The sequence below is a fragment of the Teleopsis dalmanni genome, chromosome 2, assembly GCF_002237135.1.
Source record: "Teleopsis dalmanni isolate 2A chromosome 2, ASM223713v2, whole genome shotgun sequence".
Lineage (NCBI taxonomy): Eukaryota > Metazoa > Arthropoda > Insecta > Diptera > Diopsidae > Teleopsis > Teleopsis dalmanni.
Window position 1 is genome coordinate 115557222 of NC_051847.1, and position 25787 is coordinate 115583008.

At 27.9% G+C, this 25787-nt stretch overlaps 1 protein-coding gene and 1 non-coding gene across 2 annotated transcripts; one reads left to right on the forward strand and one right to left on the reverse strand.

Annotated features, from left to right (window-relative positions):
* LOC119675526 (T-complex protein 1 subunit eta) lies at positions 1-25298 on the forward strand. The gene is made up of 6 exons (XM_038086733.1): positions 1-6; positions 905-1165; positions 1221-2040; positions 2104-2238; positions 21581-21769; positions 24833-25298. The coding sequence occupies exons 1-6, from the start codon at positions 1-3 to the stop codon at positions 25054-25056; spliced, it is 1635 nt and encodes a 544-aa protein (XP_037942661.1). The 3' UTR covers positions 25057-25298.
* LOC119686653 lies at positions 8960-9093 on the reverse strand. Its single transcript, XR_005253050.1, has one exon. It is a non-coding gene; the product is annotated as a U4atac minor spliceosomal RNA (small nuclear RNA).
* Positions 25299-25787: the final 489 nt, after the last annotated feature.

Genomic DNA, 25787 nt, shown 5'->3' on the forward strand with positions numbered 1-25787 from the left:
ATGAACGTATGTATTTGTTTTTGCAGACCTCCACTCTGTACAGTGATTTGTATTGGCCCGCGATCGCATGTAGTGTGGACGGCCCTGTTGTAACGTATTTTTTGCTGAGTATCTGTGTTTAAGGTTGGCGTCATTGTTGCATACTTTTTATTTCTTTCTTTGACTAACAAATCATTTATTAAATATATGTTATTTCTGTTTATGTATATTCTGTTTATAATTTTTTGAACTTACATAATTGTGTTAACTGAGAAAACGGCTAATTTTAATATATTTGTAATATTTCGACTTGATACCTATTGATGATACCTATTGAACATACCTCGCAACAACAATATATTAATGCGCCATCTATCAGTCACTTTTCGACACATGTTCCCCTTCTGTGTTGTCAAACTTTCATCTCTGACAGATTGTAATTTTCTTTGTTCAGATTGAGTCGCGTGAGTTTGCCGTCTGCTGTTTTTAATAATTAAGTTATTGAATTAATTTTATATAGTATTATAAATAAAATGGTAAGAAATAATTGAAAGCGCATATAAATCATAAATTTAAAGCATAAGAAGATTTTATACACTACACGAAGCCATAAATTTAAGGCATAAAGAATTTATATACACAGCGTTAAAGCCATCTGGTTTCAATTTTCATAAATAGAAGCTTTGTTCAATTTAATTTATTACTAATTCAATACAGAATTATTAATTTGCACAATATTGAAACATATTACAATAGTTAAGTGCATAACATTTTGTTTAAATTGGAACTACAAAAACTGCAAACATAACCTCCAAAGAAGTTTCTACACTGATTAAGCCGCATGTGAATTGTTTACATGTATAAAGCGATGACGGCATACATGTTCTTTCTTACATTGACTCATGGTTTTTGTATCTGATTTTAGCAACCTCAAATCGTACTACTTAAAGAAGGCACCGATACGTCACAGGGCAAACCTCAGCTAGTATCTAACATAAATGCCTGTCAAACGATTGTTGACGCAGTGCGTACCACTTTAGGTCCAAGAGGCATGGATAAACTTATTGTTGATTCAAGTGGGAAAGCAACAATTTCAAATGATGGTGCTACCATAATGAAATTATTAGAAATTGTACATCCAGCTGCAAAAACCCTTGTTGATATAGCGAAATCACAAGATGCAGAGGTATAATTAATTTGAAACAAAGCTAAGACATGCATAATATTTGAATTTTCAATAGGTTGGAGACGGTACTACTTCCGTTGTATTGCTTGCTGGTGAAATACTTAAACAAGTGAAACCGTTTGTAGAAGAAGGTGTCCACCCACGTGTAATAATCAAGGCTATTCGTAAAGCAGTTTTATTGTGTATTAATAAAATTAATGAGATGGCTGTGCGCATAGAAAAGCAATCTAAAGAGGAGCAACGTTCTCTTTTGGAGAAATGTGCAGCAACAGCTATGTCATCTAAGTTAATACATCAACAAAAAGATTTCTTTTCAAAAATGGTTGTTGATGCGGTGCTTTCTTTAGGAGAATTATTACCGTTAAATATGATTGGTATTAAAAAAATTTCTGGTGGCTCTTTAGAAGAATCACAGTTGGTATCAGGTGTGGCATTTAAGAAAACATTCACATACGCCGGTTTTGAAATGGCTCCAAAATCTTACAAAAATTGTAAAATTGCATTACTTAACATTGAGTTGGAACTGAAAGCTGAACGTGATAACGCCGAAGTACGCGTAGATAATGTTAAAGAGTATCAAAAAGTTGTTGATGTTGAGTGGCAAATTTTATATAATAAATTGGCTAAAATCCATGAATCAGGAGCAAATGTAGTTCTATCCAAATTGCCGATCGGTGATGTTGCTACACAATATTTTGCTGATCGTAATATGTTCTGTGCTGGACGCGTTCCTGAAGATGATCTTAAGCGTACAATGAAAGCATGCGGTGGTGCTGTTATGACCACTGCTAATGATATCAAGCCTAGTGTTTTAGGTCAGTGTGAATACTTTGAAGAACGTCAAATTGGAGGTGAACGTTTTAACATTTTCCAAGGTTTGTTAAATTAGTTTTTGTTTTTGTTTTGTGTTTTTAATATTGTATTTAAAAAATATTTAGGTTGCCCGCAGGCACAAACATGTACCATGATATTGCGTGGTGGTGCTGAGCAGTTCTTGGAGGAAACTGAGCGTTCTTTGCACGACGCTATTATGATTGTAAGGCGTACAATTAAGCATGATTCCGTTGTTGCTGGTAAGTAGCTATATTGTAAATTCATGTAGTATATTGTAAATTTAATAGTATTCATTACAAATTATTTTATGAAATAATCAAAACTTAAGAGAATAATATAAAAATTTCTATTAATAACTATTTTAATACTCTTTCCATTAGATCTTAAATATAAGATTTACTATTTTGTATAATTTCATTAGTATGTTTATAGAAATTAAATTTTAAATGAGTTAAAAATACTTTAAAGATTTCTCAACCTTTATCTTTTTCTATATGTCAACTCCTAATGCAAAACAGAACTTAAATGATTTAATTTAGTAGACTAACACTAATCTATTTATTTGTTTTATCAAGAATAAAATAAGATGCTTTAATTAAAAAAAAAAAACTGCTGTCGCTATGTTAAAAGTAATAGTTTTGTAGTTTTATTACAGAAACTATTAAAATATTCAAAAATTACATATGCTTACCTATATACATAGTATATAGGTTTTTTTGTTATCTGATTTATATGTAAATCATTGTATATGACTTTTTTAAATGATAAACTAGATGAGTAAAGTATAAATATGAGTATATATATAAAATAAGTGATAGATAAGTACAATTAATATAGTTGTTCGCAAAAATACGAATTAATAGAAAGTATATAGAAGTTTGATTAGACATTAAACAATGTGGAGGAATAAGAAGAGTTATACGGTTTAAAATAAAAATAAGGATGAAATAGGCAGGAAAATTAAATACAATCTGGCTCCAGATGAAGGGAATTTGTCACTTCATCGGAACGGGGCTCAATTTGTGAGCGCATTAATGCATGAAAGAACTTTTAATTTCTAAGTTTAATTGTATGTTTCTCCTAAATAATTAATGTAAATAAATAAAAAGGGTTGTTTTGGAATATCAATTAATAAATAACACAAATTAAAGACGTATTTGGTTACGTCACTAATATCAGAAAACAGTTAAATTTTTATTGTTTTTGAAGTTGTCAAAGTTTCCTCTAAGCTTTACAGATCAAATACTTGTTACCGGTTGCAGATCAAAATAATTAAAATTGTTTAAAATTGCTTCAAGTAGTTTGCAACTCATTGTTGGTTCCTCCGAGATCTGCTGATTTTCGTTGCCATTTGTGCAAAATCCACTATTATATCTAATTCCTTTAAGACTTGCCCGAATTGAATATGGTTGCGACTTTAAATATTTACATTTAATAAATTCATTTCGTGAAAAAAAATTTTTAAAATGGGTGTAAATAATAGGTTTTCTCTAAAACTATAAATTTCTGTTTTTATTTGATATAAAAACTTTATTAATATATTTACCCATGTCTCGATGGGATTGTATTTATCCATTACATAGACGGCACTTTAAATTAATAAAGTGTAAAAGAATGAATCTGTCAAAATGATCAATTTTAGAGAAGGAATAGGACTCCTTTCATTCAATTTTTTATATAAATATGAAATTTCTTTCCTAATCCTTCATGATAACCATGCGTTCATGCGTTTTTCTCTGTCATTTTATGAACTATGAAATTTATGTCCCCGGAAATCAAATGTCTTAACTTTTAAACTTTAAGCTTAATTCTAATAATTGTATAAAAACAACAGAATCCAATAAAATAAGCATTGGCTTATTTTAGTAGCCACAGTAATGCTTATGGAGCCATGATGGTGACGGAGCTCCGGTCTAGTGATTGAAGGTCTGCATACCAAATTTAGATTTAATGGCTTTTGATATGACAAGCCAGATAATCTCTAATAATAGAAGACAAGAAATTTTAACTTTTGTTAATAGGGTTTGAAAGTGCTTAAGTGTTGGTAACATATTATTACATGACAAGTTATTATGACAGTGCATCTTCTCAAAAAGTAAATATAATGCAGGCGGGGGGATTAAATGAAGGGTCATTGTTCTAATTATTGATATTATACTTTATAGTTGCAGAGCTCATTAGCCGCTAATAAAGTCAACTTTTATTTTGAATTTATATATAGTGTTCTCCTCTTGCGCAAATTAAAAAGATTAGTTTTTTGCTTCATACATTTTTTTAATTATGTTATGTGTAGATAATTAAATTTATATAGCAGAAAAATTTATATGATTTATATGTAATATATACATTTCAAATAGAAATATAGATATAAACAAATAAGTTGTGTTTATAATAGAAACTATTGAAATATTTACAACCTTTGTCAATAAAAAATCTGAATAGTGCATTTTTGTCACTATTAAAATGAAACTTTAACTTTAGTAGTTATTGTTTATGTCATTTCATTTTCATTATTAAAACTGCAATATACGAAACGTTCATTTTTATAAATGCATTTGCAGTTTAACATGATTATGTGATGTAGACACAAGATTATATCTTGTCTTACATCAGATGTGATGGCATTTTATAACTTTTTAGTTAACAGTTTTAAATAAATGCTATAAGTACTTCGCTCTAAACTAGAAATATATATAGAATATTATGCTACATATTAATTTGCTGCTTAGATTATACTCTCTGATGAACCATTGCTTTTGCAACAATATGCCTTTAAAGTGTTTATTGAAAGACTTGACGGTGGATACTCATTTCTCGTTTCTTTTTTTCCTATACTCCTATACTTTGTCCTATGCTTTTTTCCTATATTTAACGACATTGCTACTATAGCAATATAACCCCATCATTGTAAAGTAAATTTTGCACTTGTACGGAGTTATTTATCTTCTGTAATGTCAGTCTTTCCTAATTATATCTTCATTATTAAGGACCCACGTTTTTACAATTGTTTATAAAATGGATCTTATGATTGATAAAGTTTCTTGGACAGTAGTCGTATTAAAAAAAGTGAATATTGTGATAATAATCTTTTTAGCAATTTGTAATGTATCAAATATAGCTGTGTGTCTTTATAAGAAATTAATATCACGCTGATATTTTTAACTCGATACTTGATATTGGATACAGTATTATTTACTTAGTCAGCACAAGTTGTTTTTATATGTTTTATTTTAAGTATTAGGTCTTAATTGTACTATATGGTCTAATGGTTACCCTGAGTAAACAATTCTTACGTTTCGTTATCATCAAAATATTGTCAGCATTTAGACAAATTGGTATTATTTTATTAATTATAGTTTTAACTTTATTTATATTATTTAGTGTGCTTTAAAGTAGCAAGTTGATATTTAATACGATAAGGTATTCATCTTATTTAACGTCGTATTGTATATGGGCTCGTGCGTTTACAAACCGCACGGATTTTGGCATAAAATGACCTCATCATATCTGATTTTGCTGAAATTTTTTTAGGATTTTATTTTTTTCATATAATAAGAAGACCCATATCTTGGAAAAAAATTTTGTAGTTTTTTTCCTAGGAGATATGGACTCATGGGGTTTTGAGAATTAGCATTGTAGACATATTTTCAAATGGTCATATCTCAGACTTTATAAATGTTAGAAATTTGTTGCGTTTTAAAGGTAATTAAATTGAGCTTTCAATAAATTGTTTGTATATAAGTACTAATATTAACAGGTATATTTAAAAAAAAAATATTTTTAAAAATGTATTCCCAGAATTTTCATTTTTTATATTTTATATAGATTTAGTTTTAAATTTTACTGAGAAATAAAAATTTTCAGGATAGCATATTATTTATTAAATTTTATCATTTTTTTCTCCCGCAAAACATATCAAGCACAGATGTACTATATGTTCATTGAAGGAATTTTCAAAGAAATTACTACAAATATTCTTATATGTCATAATATTTTTGATTTCGATAAGTAATAAAAATTCTACATAAGAATCAAAAATTTTAAAAAATTGATTTATCCTTCACATCACACCAAACACATAAGATATTTCAGTAAAAAAAAAGGAATATGTCACATGAATTGCTCGTTTTTGGATTTAGATTATCAAATAAATTTTACTTAAAAAATAAATATTTCCAATGAGGCATTGCTTTTAGGAGTAATTAAAAAAAATTTATTTATTAGGTGTCCTACACGTCACTCATACGAACCATAATACCATTAAATCAATTTTCCAAGAAAAGCGATGGAAAAATTTTTACTTTCTATTTCTGAATTGAATTTATTATTAAATTTTACATAAAAATGCAACTTTTTAGGACGTTATTATTCTCAGAAGCATTTTTATTAAACAAATTAGTGTCATCTCTATTTTTAAATTACGAATATGAAATTATTAATATTCCTTCCGATGACTCTAACAATAGCGATAAAGAAGGTGACTCGCATCAATTTTAAAGAATCTACAGGAAAAATTTAATGGTATAGTAGATAGAACTATGAAAATAAAAATATTGAGTGTAATGATTAATTGATCTTTCCGAAGAGTCACGAAGAATCACGACTTACTTTCCAAACTCTATAAAGCATATGATCACTATAGCTAAAAAGTTGCTTCAAAAAAAGGTATATTAGAAGATTCAAATTTAAAAAGTCAATGATTGCTAGAAAAACATGTAAATGAAACAGTTTTCAACCTTTACAAATGTGATGAAAATAGTGAAATAGTGCCTAGGAATAAATACTGCTTATTTGTAAAAATTAATGAAAGAGGGACCCAATTGCAAAACCGATTTACTCTAAGTAAATTGAAAGAGCCGCATATTTTTTTCTAAATTTGTATCTTTACGACCACAGTATTCAACTAACGAACGTTTTTGCTTAAAGTTTTCACTCGGGGAGATAGTGTCCTGTATTTACTCGTTTTCAGAGTGTTTATTCAGCAAACTTATAGAGTTATATCTTTCGGTTTGTTGCGACATAATAATTAGTTATTAAGTACACTTTGCTACTTTTATACATGGTTTGAAACAGATGCATTCTATTATATTTCGTTAGGTTTTTTTAAGATCCACCTTGTTTGTCATTTAGCTAATTTTTTTGATATCTACCGCCTAGGTTTTGATAACCGAGCTCAAAAGTATATATTTTTATTAGCCAAAATTAGTTATAAAAATATATCATTTATATCATACACAAAAATATCATTTATTTCAATTTAACATTGTAATTCTAATGACCATAAGTAATTAAGATAGTTCGGATACAATAAAATACGATGACGTATGGAAAAAGTATTTGTATGTTAAAATTTTTGTTATCAGTGCTGGTAGTATATATTGTTTAACTTTTTGTGGTATTCAGGCCGTGTGCGAGTTCGAGTAAATTGAGATAAAGTAAATTCAAATTTTCTAGGGATTTTTTGCACTGCACTTATGTAAATATTTATTTATTTATTTATTGCACTTATTTATGAATTTTGGTCAAAAGTTTTCAAATTTATTTATTTATTTGTTAAACATCTTATACAATTTTCACAATGGTAACACCTAATTTACCTAATTCTTATCTTATTTACCCTACTCTTATTTATCTTATTTACTTTATCTTATTTAATTCAGGTAAATATCAACATTCACTGCCATACCGACATAATTTACTATTTCCTCCAATTTACCATCAATTTACTCGAACTCGCACACGACCTCAATCACTTTTTGTTGAATATTACGTTACTGTTTAAATATGTTGACTATTTAGTATTACAATATATAATAATAAAACATATTATAGTTAATCTATTTGAATTAGCCGTTATTGAGATTTTTTTGGGTAGACTTTACTTTGATACCATGTATTTTGGTAATTTTTGAAAATGGAGCATTCACTTGAATCTACATTTATGTAATTTTGTTATTTTCTTAGGAAACATGTTGTGTATATAAGTAGTTCTAATTATAAATATATTCAAATTTTAGCAGAGCTACTTTAATAGAAACATATTTTTAAACATTGAACATTTTCATACAGACTTTTTTTATAGAAATTGTTTGTTAAATTATTGACTGGCGTTTTTATATTTGATTATTTTAATCACTTTTTTAGTGAAGTTAAGGGGCTTAGTTCGTAACTGATATAAATGCAATTTATTAAGATACTTCATATGTCTTATAACAAATTTTATTTTTAGCATATGTCTTTGATTTTATTTTTTAAAATATATTTAAGTAATTTAAATTCATCGTTTAGCATATATTTCGTAATTTATATGATTTTGTTTAAATACGTGACTTGCTAATAAAGTATGAACTGAACGTTGTTTACAATTCTCTTATTTATTAAAAATTTTTTGTTAAAAGTAAATAATTATGGGAATGCAGCTGTGAAAATTATAGCCTTTACGCTCAAATTCTATTCGCAAACATTATTTAGTATAAACTAATTAAAAATCAACGCACTGCTACTGACACAAAAAATTACAAAATATGTATGTATGTATGTGGTTTATCTAATAAACTGCAATACAATATATGAGATAGTTTTTTTATGGAAGCTATATGTGCTTATATCGCATAAACGAAAAATTGTCCAGTTTCCAATTACGTAAAACTTTTGCTATCGTCGTATCGGCTAAACTGAACTAATTTAATTTACTTTTTTACCCGCTCTTTTGAAAAATGTATGTGAGCGCTAATTTAGATGTATTGTCGAAAAGAAAAATTAAGAACAACAGAATTAATGTATAAAAAAAATCAAAAAGTAATTGAATTCATTTGAAGTCACGTTGAATGCGAATTAATTTGCAATTTAATCTAGATAAATATTTGTAGAACAAATATGGTATCTTGCACACTAGCAACTTGAATTACTAGTTTTACTTTGAAATTTATTTATTTTTGCGCCCCCTATAAAGTAAGAGGGCTTTCCAAAAATTCCGAACAGATGCAAACTTACAAAGAAGGATTGCATTGCACGGGGTAGTTATTCAATGGTGCCAGCATAAATACTCTCACTAAACGTTCATTGAGTATTACGCTCCCCATGACAAGGAAGACCAAATATAGCCAAAGCTAGTATTATAAATCAGCACAACGCTAAAGAGAATGAGAATTATATTCTTTATATGTGCATTATATTACATGTACATACATTAATATGATAAAATGGTTTTGTATGCATAATTAACGGTGCAATTTTGATATAGGTAATTAAATTTTTTTTGACAAATGCTTGAAAAATATAACGAAAGACAGTTTGGAAGATTTTTGGTATTCCGGTTCAAAAATCTTTTAGAAAAAATGTTATCATTTGTAATTCACTTTCATAGGGAAATCAAGATAAAGTAACAGCTGTTAATCACTTCTTTATCTAATTAAGAATTTTATATGAATACGAATGTGAAGAAAAGCTGCAAATTATATGCATAATTACTGATTTTTATAAATAAATAATTATTTAATGCATTTAATTCATCCCATGAAAGAAATGGCAGCAGCTATTCCTGCATTAAGTAAAGCAGTGGCAAAAAAAAAATTAATTAGTTCTAAAATCATAGCTTAAATATATATAAATAAATAAAAATTAAATAAATATTAATATTTAAATATATATAAAAACATATACATATATTAAACATATATTAAACAAATATAGAAAATATATTTTTTTAAATTTGCGCTGTATTAAAAACGAAGTTAAATATATTTGTTCCATTTCCACAAATTTTAATTAATTAATAACACTTATTTTAATTATTAGTTTATTTTGTATACTGAAAATTTATTTGTTTTAAAATTCATTTATAGAAAACTTTAGTCGGAAAACACAAACAAAATGTTAACTGACAATCATAAGATGCGTTCAATAGCACATCTTTTATTTCGTCTTTTAAAAGATAAAATAGAGTTTTTAAGACAGCTGCCAGAATACAAAACAACTTCCCAAAGATTTTTGACTGTGATGCGCAGAAAGATAGTCGTCAGAACAGACATGTAAATTTAAATTATAAATAATAATTTAAATTAATTTAAATATGATAACTTTTATTTAGAATTAGGAATATTTTTTTATTAAAGTTGTAGAAATTTGTTGCCAGAATTAAATTAATTTTAATATGAAATATACTTTAATATCCAGCACTTTATTAAGGATAAGGCGTATATTATTTATTAAAGTTGTAGTAGTTTGTAAGTATTGGAAGTAAAATCGCAGATCCAAAAGTTTGTTTAAAAATATTTTTTTTTTATTCATTCCTGCGAGACTAATTAGATCAGTTATGTTTGTATGTTCGTTAAACCGCATTTAACTTGATAAATAGAGGAGCCATTAGAATTAAACTGTAGACAGAAAGACTAAATCAACTTTACGAATGGAAAAATTAGTTTCCTATACTTGTATTTTGCGATATAAATTTTACGTTGAAATGGAAAAAATTTATTTAAAATAGTATAGAATACAAGTATCTGATTATTGAAGTTTCAGTAAAGTAAAAGAATTATTTTTTTCAATTGGCCACAATAGATAGTGGGACAATGTAATTAAATTTTTGTAAAATATTAATAAATTTGTTTAATTCTATTTTATTGTAATAAAATTCAATTATTAAATAATCGTAGTATTATTAATAATATTATTTAATATGTATAAAAAAATGATGGTTGTTGTAGTAATATTCTTTACCGTTCTTATTCTTTGTTATCAAACTACTCATATTAGTTAAATACGGTTGCGGTGATCTGATAAAGTAGCGGCGATATTTTGCAATTTTGAGACTAGTTATATAGATTATAGTTTTGATAAGTGGTTCCATCTGTTTTGTTAATAAAGGATTTTGTTGTTGCTGTAAAGAACCAGTTCCAAAAAAAATAGCCGAAACCGGTTTAACAATGTACTTTGTTGTTACGTTACTATTTTTTTTTTACTAAAATTAATTAACAAATTCTTTGAGAAAAGCCTCTCCGTTCTCTCTATCACTGTATACTTCTCTCTCTCACTGCCACTCTATCCTTTTCTCTCTCTATCTATCTTTATCTCTTTCTATCTGCTTCTATCTCTATCTTATTCTCTCTCTCTTTCTTTCTGTTTCTGTCTGTTATTTTTACTTTTTATCTTACATTCTATTTTTCAATCTCTTTCTATTTTTCATCCTCCTTATATCTTTCTCTTTCTTCTCTTCATCTATCTTTAAATCTTATATATCTCTCTTTTCTCTCCACCTATCTCTATTTATCTCTATGTTTATATCTGTCATCTATTCAACTTTCTATTCGCCCATTACACTTTTGGTGACACTCATGTTACTTTACTGCATTTTACATAAGTTGCTAACCATTTATTTGGTATTTTAAGGTTATGTTTAGAATATCCTAAAATAGAATTGTGTGTTCGATTATATTGAAACCGATTATAGCTGTGTGTAAGAATACTTCAATGATCGGATGGGTCTTCGGGAAGATGTTTGTGAAACTTTTATTTAGTATTCAGTACAATAGTTTGATTGATTATTCAGACTATTTAGTATATATTATACTATTGTATTTTTGTTGCTACTGCTGTATGAGCCAATCCATTATATGTATTGCTTCATATAGGACTACTTCATATGAATGTAAATATAATATATAATAAATTATAAATAGCAAAAGATTAAAATAGTAATTAAAAAAGTCGTTTAATGTTTACTCAATTTATATTTAGATTTTTTTCCTATTACGATTTACTACTCCTACTTTTTTGTGTTGTTTTTTGTTTGTTTGTTTGTTCTCTTCTACCTAAATAATATAAAATGTTATGATTTTGCAACGTGACTGCCACTATAGTTTTATTTTGTTTATGTAAACGCAAAAGTGATACATCCAGACGTAGACGTAATACCTATAAACTCTTATGCCATTATGTGTTTTTCTAGACAAGAGTAAATGAAATTCAATCCTTTTGCGAATTTTGCACCAACGTGACAAAATTTTTGGTCTGCTTTGCCAAGTTAAGGTTTGCCTTTTTCTGCGATTATACGAGTATAGTCAGTGCTGGCGAACAGGCTTTGAAAATTAAGTTTTATGAATTTGTATGTCGCAATGTAAAGTTTCCATGAAGTTTATTCATTTTATGCAATACTTAAAGAATGCTATGACTATGCTAAATAAGAAAAAAAGCAATGAAAATTATAATATATGAAAACACTTTTCAAAAAAATATATAAAATTGAAAAGTCTGATAAAAAAGCCAAAATCATATGAAAATTTACATTCACTTTTAGTTGCTTTCTTCACTCTTTACTTTGCTCTAAGACGTAATATCTCCAATGTGCGTTATTAGGTCCACAAGTGGCAGGGACTACGTGACATTTTATTTTTCATTAGTTTTTCTTACATTTTTTCATAAATCGGTTTAGTACTTTCATTTTATGTTCATATAAAATTAACATGAATATTTATGTATTACTTGATAACTTGAAGGGATGATTGAATGTTTCTGAATCGGGACAATTTGGACACAGCACATATTTTAAAAAAAGGTAGTAAATTATATTACACCTTCTATAAAGTTTTCTCAAGTTTTCTAGCAGGACCTTTACTTAACATGTTGAAGATCGCATTGAAAAATCTTATTTCACACATAGGGAGCGGCATTTTTTTTATTGTTAATTACGAATATTGATTTGATTAAATAAAATCGTTTTAAAATGAGGTTATGGCAAATTAACTAATTCCGCTATATGCAGTATCTCTCCGAGGAACCGGCGAATGGAGTACTATACATAAATTGAATATTAATCACGCAAACAGTTGTACAAGCGGTCCCCAGGTAAAATATGTCGTGTACCCACCCGTGAGTACGCGGGCCGGTAATGTTATTACGGAGTAACCCACTGATGGAGCATGCGGTCTTTAACGTGTTAAAGTAAAATGATTTTTACTATTTGCTAGTAAATATAGATAACTCAAATTTGTCAACCTTTAGTTTGTACCTTAATATGACTTAATAAATTTAGTCGTTATAGTATAGTAAATAAAACCGATACTGAAACAATGATACGATTAATCCACTTAAAAACGCACACACAACCGTTTTTAATTGCAACCAATATTGAATTGAATATCACTTGAGCTATGATACTTCTCATTAACACATTCAAGTATGGCTGTGTAGAAAAAGTGAACGCTAACTTATTATAATAATCTTTCTAATAATTAGATTAAATTAAGACGCTTTCAACTATACGAAGAAAACCACACTTACCTTATCGAGGACTTTGGTATTATGGATATTACAGGAAACTGCTGTATAGACGACCCTGTATGAACTTAAAAAGTTCCCATTTCTTTCAAATTGTGAACTTCTCATTTATAGAAATACCATGCACATAGGTTATTCTGAACGAATAATATACTACTAAAAAATTGTGTCTTAGATTCCCAAAAAATTTATTAAATCACCTTAGTAATAATAGATTTATATGGTAGATATGCCGGCAACTCATGTAAGATGCATTTTAATTAGAAGTTCCGTAAAATCACAAACGATATCACTTTGGTCTAAGTATGAGCGGATATACTTTACGCAGCCACTTTAATCTAATCTCGTCTTCCAGCAATTACGGTTTAAGACAGAACCTAAACAATTGCACAAAAAGTATATGAGAATTTATATAAAAACTGTATTATGGATTAAACATTATTTTTATGTACTTTACAAAAATATGTAATTGCTGTTGTAGATCTAGATATAATTGAAGAAAACACTATCGAACTGGTAATGTTAACTTTGCTTCAAGCCATAGGGAAGCGCTTATTGAAAACTACACCTAAATACTTTATACATTATTATAGTCCTTGGCACTTATGTGGATTTTCAAAAATAAGTCAAAATATATGTGACAGTTCATAAACCCCCACATAATCTATAAAGTCGTATTTTTTAATTACAGTTTTGATAAAATGGAGTTGTTGACAGTAATTCTCCGATTGAACATAGTTTGTTTGGAAGTATGGTTCTGTTGATCATGTTGTTTTACTCTTGTTATCTGTATATATTGTATAAAGCTGAAATATAAGTATTGTGTAGAGCACCGGATCTAAAAGTGTCTTTATGGAAAGACAGCATGGATAGAACGCAATACTTCGTTTTCATGACAACTAATTTCAGTACTACTCGTATAACTAAGGTAGTGCCAAGGAAGGTAGTGGTAGTACGCGTAATAAACTAGCGAAATTTATTAATGTACTATTAGTAGTAATATTTAGTAGATATAATAATAACTACTATCTAAAGTGTAACTTGCTTAAGTGCCGAATTGTTTTCAAAATGCACTTATCGTCTACCTATTCACCTATCCATGACAAGTTTATTGAACTCGTAAAGTACGGGTAGGTAGGTACGGGTTGCCCCAAGCAGTTACGAGTGCATGCACGGTATTGCACTTTTAGTTTTTTTAGTTTTTTTAGTTTTTTTAGTTTTGTTTTGATTTGACTTGAATTGCTTTAGCTCGCCTTGAATGTTAGTATGCATTTGCGATTGCAAAAACATAATTTACTTGTCAGCGTACGATTACATATTACATATATACATTTATATACATATACAATTCCCATACTTGCGTTCAGTTTTGGTTGCTTGGTTGTGTTTACAAAAAACTGAAAGATATAAACTTATAAGTAAACTTAAGTGGCAAGCAAAACTATTCGCAATTGTTTTTGTAACTTAAGTTGTGGGGTATCCATAACTAAATTTATAGCATTTTATTCGCAGTTTTTATTATTATTATTTTTCTAGCTATCTTTGATAAGTATTATAAACAATATTTAACGACTTAGCAGTTGCAATGAAAAATAATTTATAAAAAACTTTAGGGTACCGGTCTAGAACATACTTACTATATGCCATACTTAAGCATTTTGTGAATAATATTTACCTTCATTTCTTTATAGTTTTTCAAAGATAATTTATTTTTGTTTGGGAGTATGAGGTGAAATAGCTACTTTTTTTTTGATTCTTCGTTAGCCTGTACCTTCCCTCCTCTCGAATTCCAGTATGCATGAGAAAATACATTAATAATTAGATACTTGATTATTTAAAGCTAAATTATTTAAGGCTAAACTTAGTGCCTATTGCCACTTTATATCTGATTTCTAAAAAAAAAAACTTTTTTCTTAATCGTAGCCTGTCTTTCAAACACAGGTTGCTTAAATTAAAATGAGTATTGTTAATTAAGGATAGCTAATGATATTTAAACTGAAGTGATTGATTTATATTATATAGATTATGTGTGGACTATGTATATTTTTTCCATATTTAACTCTGCTAGTATGTAGTTTGGTAAAGCAATTTATTTGTAATACTTTTCGGTTTCTGGATATAGATTTAGAAACTAAGTGCATTAAATGGATTTAAATAAACTAAAAAAAAATATTAGACTTATTTACTGTTTGCAATTTATGGCAATCCAATCGATTTTATTTTTTATCCGAAATAGTTAGTATCACAATATTTGAACCCTGAAGGAATGGAAATAAAATCGAACCTAGACGTATAAAGAATAATTATTAATATTAGAATGAAGAGCGATATCTTGTTTGTGGCAAATGAAATCAATTGTTTCATCCTTGATGTGACTTTTCTAATCATAACATTAATTAAAAGTTTTATTAAACTTAACAATATAAATTCGGTTCAATGAAAGCGTAATAAAGGTAGAGTATGTGCTCATGAGAGTTACATCTCATCTTTATAAAGTTGTGTGAATATTTTTAACAGGATCATGCCTTGTTAAGAAATTAGTAAATAAAACGAATACTGATTTATTTAGACTCAGTTATCAGCCTTTTTGTTTGTAGACCCGAAGAAATAGTAAATCTATCGCACTCAGAGCCACAAAAGAGTGTTATATTATTCGAAAAAAAGGGAAAATTCTATGAAATGTGCATTTGTTTCACTTAAATTTGTAACAAAATGGTATAGGTAGACTGCGATATGTCTTAATAGTTTCTAATAGATTGTCTTCCTATCGAGATATTCTACGTAAATTTTTTTATCTATCTCTGTATTTTTCTATATTTTTAAGTGTTGTTAGCTGGCACTTTTGTTGCTGTTTATTTAGTTTTCCTTTGTTTTTTAATGCTCTTAGGTAGAGCCTTAGTTGTTATTTATTTAATATATGTATGTATTTATTTAATTTACATCGAATATTTTTAAACTATATTTCATTGAAACATATCTGACTTAATTACTTTTGTAAATATCATTGAAAATTCTGTTCTATACCTTTTGATCAATAAAAATAACTATTTAAAATGTAATGGATTCTTACAAACCCTATTCTTTATAGTGTAGCTATGACTTACTCTTATTCTATTTGAAATGTTTTAAGTGCATTGACCAAGAGTCTTTGAAATGCATATTATTAATTTCAATGCGAAACAATGCATTTTCTTATGAGAAGTTCAACGCTTTGTTAGTAGAATTGTAGAATTTTATTCAAAGAAACTAATGCGATTGTGAGCACACTGTCAACAATTACAAAAATTAATGATATACAATTCAATTTACATGTATATATATGTACGTAAATATGGTTGTTTTTTTTTAAGTTTATTTTTTTTGCATGAAACTTCTATCTGCTTTTGCGCACTCAAATAAATTGTATTTTGAATTTAAGAAAAAAAATTAATATAATGATTCATTATTTTATTTATTGAAACCTTCGTTTCTAACGGCAATGGGAACCTTTCAACTTAAATACAAAAGAGAAGACCTCAAACAAATGCATTTTTTTTCCAATACAGCTTTTTTTGACTAAAGTATTTGCCAAACCTTGGGAAAATGCAAATATTGGCAACAATTTAGTAATCTTTAAGTATCTTTAGGTATTTTTATATAAGTATATGTGCTTATATATGTATACTTATACTAATTGTACTAAACTATTAAAAAAGGTTTGGTCATGTGTTCCTTTATTAATATTTCAAATGTATTAAATTGTTTATATTAAAGGTGAATTTTGGTAACACTTAAATAAGCCAAATTAAGTAAAAAAATAAAATTTGATTCAAATATTTGTATCTTTTTATTTTTAAGCTATTTGAGATTAAATCTTTTTAAAAAAAACTTTTTTTTGAAAATCTATTATTGTGGTTAATACAAATTACAAATTTATTTGGTGCTATTGATGATTCTGGGGTTATTTTTCCTGTAATATTAGTAATTTAAGCTTAAAATGTGTTCTAAGAATTTCCAAATTATTTTATAGTTTTATGTTCCAAAAGTAGTTTAAGTTTCTTTGAAACATATTTCCAATTGTAATATAATAAATAATTCTTTTTTTTTTTTAAATTTATTTTTTTGTCATCTGTAGTACTTTTTATACACACGCTCTTTTCTGTTAAGGAAATTTTTATATTCTCATCCTGATCGCTGTATCACCAAAAATATTAACAAAATTATTTATAATGGTACGAAATATCGGGTTGCCTGTAGTAAGAAACTTCAGAAACTTAAGGAGAACCGATATTTAGTAAAAAATTGAAGTGAATAAATGATATTTAAAATACCAAAATTCCATTTGCGAATCACTATGACACGCTATTGAATTGAGTGGATCACATATTATAAGTTTTTATTCAAAAAAACGAGTAGCTATCCACAGGGAGAACTTTCTAAATTGTAAACTATCAAGTCATAAATCTCATTTTTAAAAAAATTGTAAAATGTCACAACATTATTTGACAAAATACATATTTAATTTAAATTAAATAAAAAAAAATTGTCTTGATCAAAAACAGATACAACTCCGAAGACGATGGCATTAACGAGCTGTCATAATATAGTAATTCCTCCTATAACGCGGTAGATTGGCTCCGCGTTATAGGGGTATTCCCGTACACCCCGTATAGACACGTGCAAAGGTACGCGAAGCTAAATATGAACTGTACAAATCCCCGGATTATATGGAATGCCCGTGTTTTATGGGGGATTGAAAACGCATTATAAGGGTATCGCGTTATAGGGGGGTTTACTGTATATATATATAATGATTTTAGAAGGGGAATGAAACTACAATCATCTGACCACAAATTAAAAAAAAAGTGGTGCAAATTTGAAATTGAGAATAAATTTTTGATGTTCTATTTCCAAAACAAGTAATTCTAAAACTACTTACCCTAATATATAATACGAGTATTCATTCTGTCTTGCAAATTCATTGCAAGGTGCAAAAAATGCACAGAATGCGCGAGATTGCAATGAACATTACAAATTGCACACACAAAATTTCTTGCAATTGTTTGCAATCTTGCTACACCTAAACCCATTTATATAAGCTTATAATAAAACAAAAAAGAAAAAACAACAGCTGTTTCAATATCTATTGCTTCTCGTGTAGAAGTGTGTGGCATGCTGCTAAAACAGCTGTTTCGTTTTGATGTTGCAATTCTGTAACAGAGGTGTTTTGTACTATTGCAATTTTAGTATAGCATTCTTGCATTTTGTGCACCTTGCAATGACTTTGCAGGACAGAGTGAATATCCCTAATAATTGTCGTTTATATTTTATATATTTCTGATAATAATCATCTACAGCATATAAATAAATACTTTTGATTTCATTTACTTTACAATTTGTTTTCATAATGCTTTTGTTTTGCTGTTACATTATTTGTATTTAGTATATATAACATAGTTTATGAAAAATATGTGTAAAAAGCAGATTCATATCAGTTTTACAAAATCTGATATTTTTGTTCGAGTTTTTGTTTTATTTTTAGTTTTTCAAATCTTCCCCAAAGCAAATGTTGAATTTATATAAGTGAGTTTTAAGTAGAACTGCGGACTGCATAATGCGAACGATTTGCTTCAATAAATTTGGGTCAACGATTTTCTAAATAAAAGTAAAAAGCGTACTTTTAATAGGGAATCCAACAAAAGGTCTACGATGACATGTTCAGATTTAAATGTAAATTTAAGCAACATTTAAAATACATTCACAAAATTTCAATTCCGTTTAAGTTTATTTTGGATTTAAAAAGCAAGCAATTTGATCTAAACTAAGTCTTCTATGTTACTAAGATAATTTAAAAATCACTTTTTACTTAATACATCAAGGAATATATGGAAATACTTGTAAATAAAACGTGTAATTGTAGAGTTAAAAATTTATTTTTATAATTAAAATTGTCATTAATCAGATAACAAAAATGTATTTCATGTTATTTCTATTTATGTACTATTTTGAAAAGTTTTAATTATCAACCCATTTAATCTAATAAAGAAAATTTGAAATCTAAAATCACATTTGTTGAAATTTTCGAAAAAAAAGTGCGGTATAACGTAAAGGCCGTTGAAGGAGCATTAATTTGTTTTCCTTTTTTCGAATTCGAGTGGTAGGATCTATTTCATTAAAAAAAACCAACAACAAATTATATATCTTTACTGACATTCACTATAGCTTTGAACCAGTAATTGACGATTGACTGCATTTAAAAACTCAGGGCTTAGTGTATTGATAACTGCCTGACTGTAAAGAGTCTATGTGTAGAGTTATAAACGTGACGATATACTTTTGCAACCAACAAAACAATCCTTACAATTATTTTTAGAACTCTGTTAAATTAAGATAGAAGTCTACTCTAGATTTATCAATGACGTGTATATCTAACCTCATATCATATCTTAATTTAACCGCGTTTTTTTTTTGATAAATGTATACTAAAGATGAACAAAAATCCTTTAAAGCCGTCGGTATTTATTAATTATTAAAATTTAAAAAAAAATACTATCTGTAAAAATATTATTTTATTGAGAAATGGAATCCACTCAAGTGGATTGGCTTGACTCATTGGGATACCGTTGAAAACTATTTATCTTAGATTGTTTGAAGTCCTGCGATATGCTTACATGGTACACCAAAGAGATGTAAAAGTTTACACTCTGTAGGTTTCTTCAACTTTCTACTTCCAAAGCATTCATTTTGATCAACATATATATTAACTGGCTTACAATTGTATTTAGATAAAATTAGAATATCGTACGAACTCGTTGTTTATTGACTGACGTATTGACGTATTGACTATTGATTAATAAATAAAATTAACATATTATTATTTATTATTAAATTTTTTAAAGTATGTAATTGCTTTTGCTGACGTTGTTGAGTTAAGTATTCCTGAAGTTGTTTTTTATCACTTGACTTGAAAAAAATAAATATTTGCTCATTTTCATTTTAAAAAATGACCAATCAATTATTTTCATTTATTCTAAATTGATTTCAATTTTATAAATTCGTAAATTTGTTCAAGTGCTTGAAACTATACTTATACACTTAGATTCTTCAGTTTTCCGATAATTTTGTTTGTTTAATATGAGCACTTTGACAGTGCCTTTATCACTATTAGCTTGTGCTTATTGCTTAAAAGATCTAAAATTGCGGAAAATTGTGAACTTTAACACTTGCTTGGTTTATTTTTTAGTCTTAAATCTATAAGTTCTTGTTTGTATATATTAGTAATTGACCTTTTATCCCCTATACGAACTGAAATCAATCTAATACGAACTTCAAATCTTAAAATTTAGTTGCAAGTTAAGTTTTCATGTGTACTATTATAGGAGATTATAATTTTATATAGTTATTATATATTATATAGTATATATATTATATAGTACTATTATAGTTAGGTTAGGTTAGGTTATACCGGCGATTCCTAGTGGATCCACTTATGTATTTTGGCCCATTGTGTTATCGTATATGTGGGAAAAACTCAGAGTTTAAAACCACCTAAAACCTTTGGCGAAGCCTAAAATGCTATTTAGTGTCAGGTCCTGCAATTGATCAAGATCATCAAGAAAAGGGGCTCGTAAAGTATTTAGTTGCCGCCGTACGTGAGCTGAGTAAAAACATAGTAGATGAGAGGCACTCTCATCGTCTTTCTCACAGCTGTGACAGATTTGATTAAAAAGGAGATCTAATCTTCTAGCATGGTTTCCTAGTTTACAGTGATCTGTAAGTAAACCTACCAAAAGACTGATATCTTTACGGGGTAGCTCAATGAGAATTTTGGATTTTCTTTTATAGGAACATGGCCAGATTGCATACAGATGTCAGCATATCGTTGAGTCTTCCCTTAGGAAATGGTTTTATACGACGTATTATTGAAATAATAATACGTCTTAGAATACTGCAATTCATTTTTATATACTCTTTAAATGCGTTTCAGTCTTTGAGGTTCTACTACAGATTGGTGTTGGATCTGAATATTTTTATAGTATAATTAAACAGTATAATTAGTTCAGCATATCTACCAGAGGCAATAAAGTTACTGTTGGTTTAAGTGTACTCAGTGAACTTTAAGTGAACTTTAGACAATATATACTGTTCAACTTTTTTGATTCTTAAGTCTTTAACGATTTCCAGTTCCTCACTTACCAACATATATTTAGTGTATTACACTAAATCTAGCTATTATAATTTGTATATTGTGAAGTCTACAGCAACATTTTTGAAAGCTTTTATTTTCGTTATTATTAATACTTATATATGTTTTGTTATTGTTTTTAGGTGGTGGCGCTATCGAAATGGAACTATCGAAAATATTGCGTGACTACTCGCGCACCATAGCCGGCAAGGAACAATTGCTTATTGCGGCCATTGCAAAGTCGCTCGAAGTGATTCCACGTCAATTGTGCGATAATGCTGGCTTTGATGCCACAAATATATTGAACAAACTCAGGCAAAAGCATGCTAAAGGTAAGTAAACTGCAGTTCTTTATGGACAAATAACAAATAACAAATAACAAATGCTATATGTTAATCCACTAATACTGGATTTGGTTATGGGAAGTGATTGCAGCGAACAAAATTATTTTTTTTCTTGCTATAAATGAACACCCACATAAATAATGTTTTAAAAAAAAGATGAAAATTAAATGTTGCAAATGTTCGCGTTTTTTTCACTCAAAAATAAATAAAAAAAATGTTTTATGTCAAGTCAAAAACAGTAACAAATTTTCGAAGGAAAATCATTGTTCGCTGTTGGAAAATTGCATTTTGTGCTGCATTCAGCAATCAGCAAACGGCAATCACCAATCCTTTTTTCGGTTGCTGGCATGGCATGTCGTTGGCTGGCATTGTTAGCCGACATTTTCATTTATGCGCAAATTTTTTAATTTAGTGCTTTAAGTGTTAGCGCCTACAAACCAACAAAAACAAAAAAAAAAAAATCATTGCAGAAAATCCATTTATGCAAACAAATTTGATCAAACTTTTGTTGCTTACCATGAAGTTTTCATTTTGAAAATTTGAAATAAACTATTTCCGTTTATATCATGTTTTGTTTTTTTTTTAATATTTTTTGTTTTTACTTATTTTCTAAATTTCTTAAGTTATAGTTTTTTACAAAGTATTTTTCTAATATTTTTGAAAAGCCCACGCCAACGCCTAGGTTCGGGTACTTTGGTGTGGTGCTTTTAGTTTCTAAATTGTTTGGCTGGCATTTATACTTTGACGTTTATTCTTGCCGTTGGTTGTTGTTGATGTTGTTGATGTTGTTGATTTTTCATATCCACGTTCAACTGCGGTCATTCACATTTGGTGTTGGCCAGTTTTCAGTTGGGAGTGCACAATATATTGTGCCACGCCGAATAATTATGAGTTTCTGTGCAAAAGTTTATTAAACTAGAAATATCGCACTGTGTGATTAGTGGTCATTTGCGCAGTTTGTATATTTTATAGTTAGACTATGATTACCGATAAAGCAATCTTTTTAATATGTTGACAACATGAAGTACCACCTATGTATGGTATTAATTAATTTTGGGAAATAGTTTCATATATTCTATATATTTGTATTAGCAATAATATTCATCACTTTTGATCAAATAAAGAAATTAATCGGGTTAATTGACTTGTCATGAGGATAGGAAGTTCGCCACTACTCACTCATATCTTTTACACTAGATATGAGTAACTCAGTAACATAGTGTGTGCATAATTACATAAGAACAAAACAACTGATTGGTCTTGCTCACGTCTCTCCAATTAATTCCGATAACCAACTGCACACTGTTTAAAAGGTATTCTGATTAGATAATAGTCTCATTCATGAACTACTATAAAAGTCAAAGGAGGTTAAGGAAGGAAGAGAACACTTGCTTGACATTTACTAGATGGTTTCCATTCAATATATGTTTATAGTTCCTTTAATATTTATCCGACATCTTCAATTAATTATTTGGCGCACCTGTTCAAAATTTTTTATATGACCACGGTGCTTGAATGGTGATTGACCACGTCCACCATAATAAGTCTGTTCCACCAGCTACTTATAGTAAAACTCCAGTAAAACACAAGTAAAGTACAAACTAAGAGCGTGTAACACAAATAAAATGCCAAATTACGCTCTTAACACAGATTTTACAATCAACATAAATTTTACTTTAAATAAAATGTACGAGTAGTCTGTATAGCATTTTCAAATTTCGACAGGGATGTTACGCTGTCTTAGATGCTCTCATTTACTGGAAAATTTGCCGGTGGAACACACTTGTGTATACACAGTGTTACTCAAAGTTACTACGATTAGCTCGTAGAACAGACCTAATATAGACTGCCACTGACATTTTTCTAAATAATTACAAATTTCGCATTATTTTATTAATTTTGTGTTCTACAAGATAAAATAAAAAGTCAGTAAATTCTCTACATATGTATGTACATATATAGAAAATGTATCGTTCTCAAAATAAACATATATGTTTGTTTAGCTATCACCTTACTATTGGAGGTAAAACATTGCATGGATAGTTTATAATATTTATAAAAACTTTCTTGGTTTATGTAGCAACTCCCATATTGGTCTAAATTGATAAGATTGTACGATTGTACTTCTTTAATGCTTATTCTATACAAGTTATTGTCAATATGACAGTAGTATATTAACAAAACGTCAATATAAAAAACGTTTGTTTCCTCTTCCCCCACTAATAATTTATTTCATATTCATATTAAAGCATTTTTTTCTTTATTCCATTAAAAAAAGAATAGGGATAAATATACATACATATTTATTTGACATAATATATGATTATATATACAAATATATATATAAATTATATGTATATTATTTTCCATACTATGATTATAAATAAGATTAAAAGTACACGTCTTTCGTTTTATAAAACTGGTTGCCATTTTTTATAATTCTCTTTTTAAATATTATTTTTTGTTTTGAACAAATTCAATGTTTTTATCAATATTGTTTATAACGAAAGTCACGTAGCCACAACAGAAATAAAATAACAGCACAAAACGAAAAGAAAAAAATAAAATAAAAAATAAACAAGTTAAAGATAAAATAAAAACAAAACTTAAAACATAAGTATTAAATAATAAAGAAAACATTTGTGAACTAAACAAAAATTTAAAATTATAAAAATAGAATTTTTTAAATGTACTTTATACATATACATATATGTATGTGTATATATATGTTTATATATTTCAGATGGATTAATCCAATTTGTTTATTTATATATTGTTTATTTTAATTAGTATTAAATATGTATTTATTTTTAATAGTCAATTTTTAAATAATTGATACTTAAAAATAAATTTATATATTTCTTTTGTTTGCTAAAATTTTGAATGTTTATTTCATCAAATTATGCTTCACATTCAAAGAATATTGTTTTTAAAGAATCTGCGAATTTAAAATAAAACACCATTTTTTTTATAAATTATGCGATGTAAAAATTAAAATATTTTGTTTTAATTACTTTATTAATTATATAAATGTAACTTTTAATTTTTCAGATGGGCAATGGTTTGGCGTTGACATTACTAAAGAAGATATTGTTGACAACTATGAGAATTGCGTTTGGGAGCCATCAATTATTAAAATTAATGCATTGACTGCTGCTGCTGAAGCTGCCTGTATGATATTATCTGTTGATGAGACCATTAAAAGCCCTAAGCCTGCTGATGCTCCTATGGCTGGCGGTATGGGTATGGGCAGAGGCATGGGTCGTCCCATGTAAAAAGTTAATAAATTCTATACAATTAACCACACATTCATTTAAAAAACGTATGCACTTCAAATTCTAAACAAAGTACATACACAAAATACATATTTTTTGTTTTGTCATTTCCGTATATTACACAATACGCTCTACATTAAGTTTCATATAGTTTTGCTATAAAATCTAAAAATTATAAGCATTTCCTAACTTTCTTATTAACGCTTACTCATTTTCACAGTAAACTTTTGTTAATAAAAAACCAAAAAAAAAAAAATACGTTATTTCATTTACAAAATAGCCCTTAAATATAATAAATAAACAGCTCCTGTGTAAAATAAGTAGTTTAGGTTATAAAATAAAAATTGATTCATATTAAACATGCAACTTCGCAATTGCATTCTTCAATTACGTTTGTGGGTTCTACAGTTCAATATTTTAAAAAAATTAAATTAGTTTATTTTATTTGCATGCTACATCCTAGTAAAGAAAGGAGGAAAAATGATTATTAATTACTTAATACGACTTTTATGATCATAACGAGCAAGAACCAAATTTCTTGCTTATTTCAAGAAAAATAGAATATATTAGGTTGGGTAAAAAGTATTCGGCGTCATTTTATTTTAAGTAGAATCGTTTAGTTGTATCATGTATTTCCTTTATTATTTGACAGACGACAGATGAGATCATTATTGGTGTATATTTTATTGAAACTACACCTTTGAGACCTAGGGAAGGATGTAACAGAACTA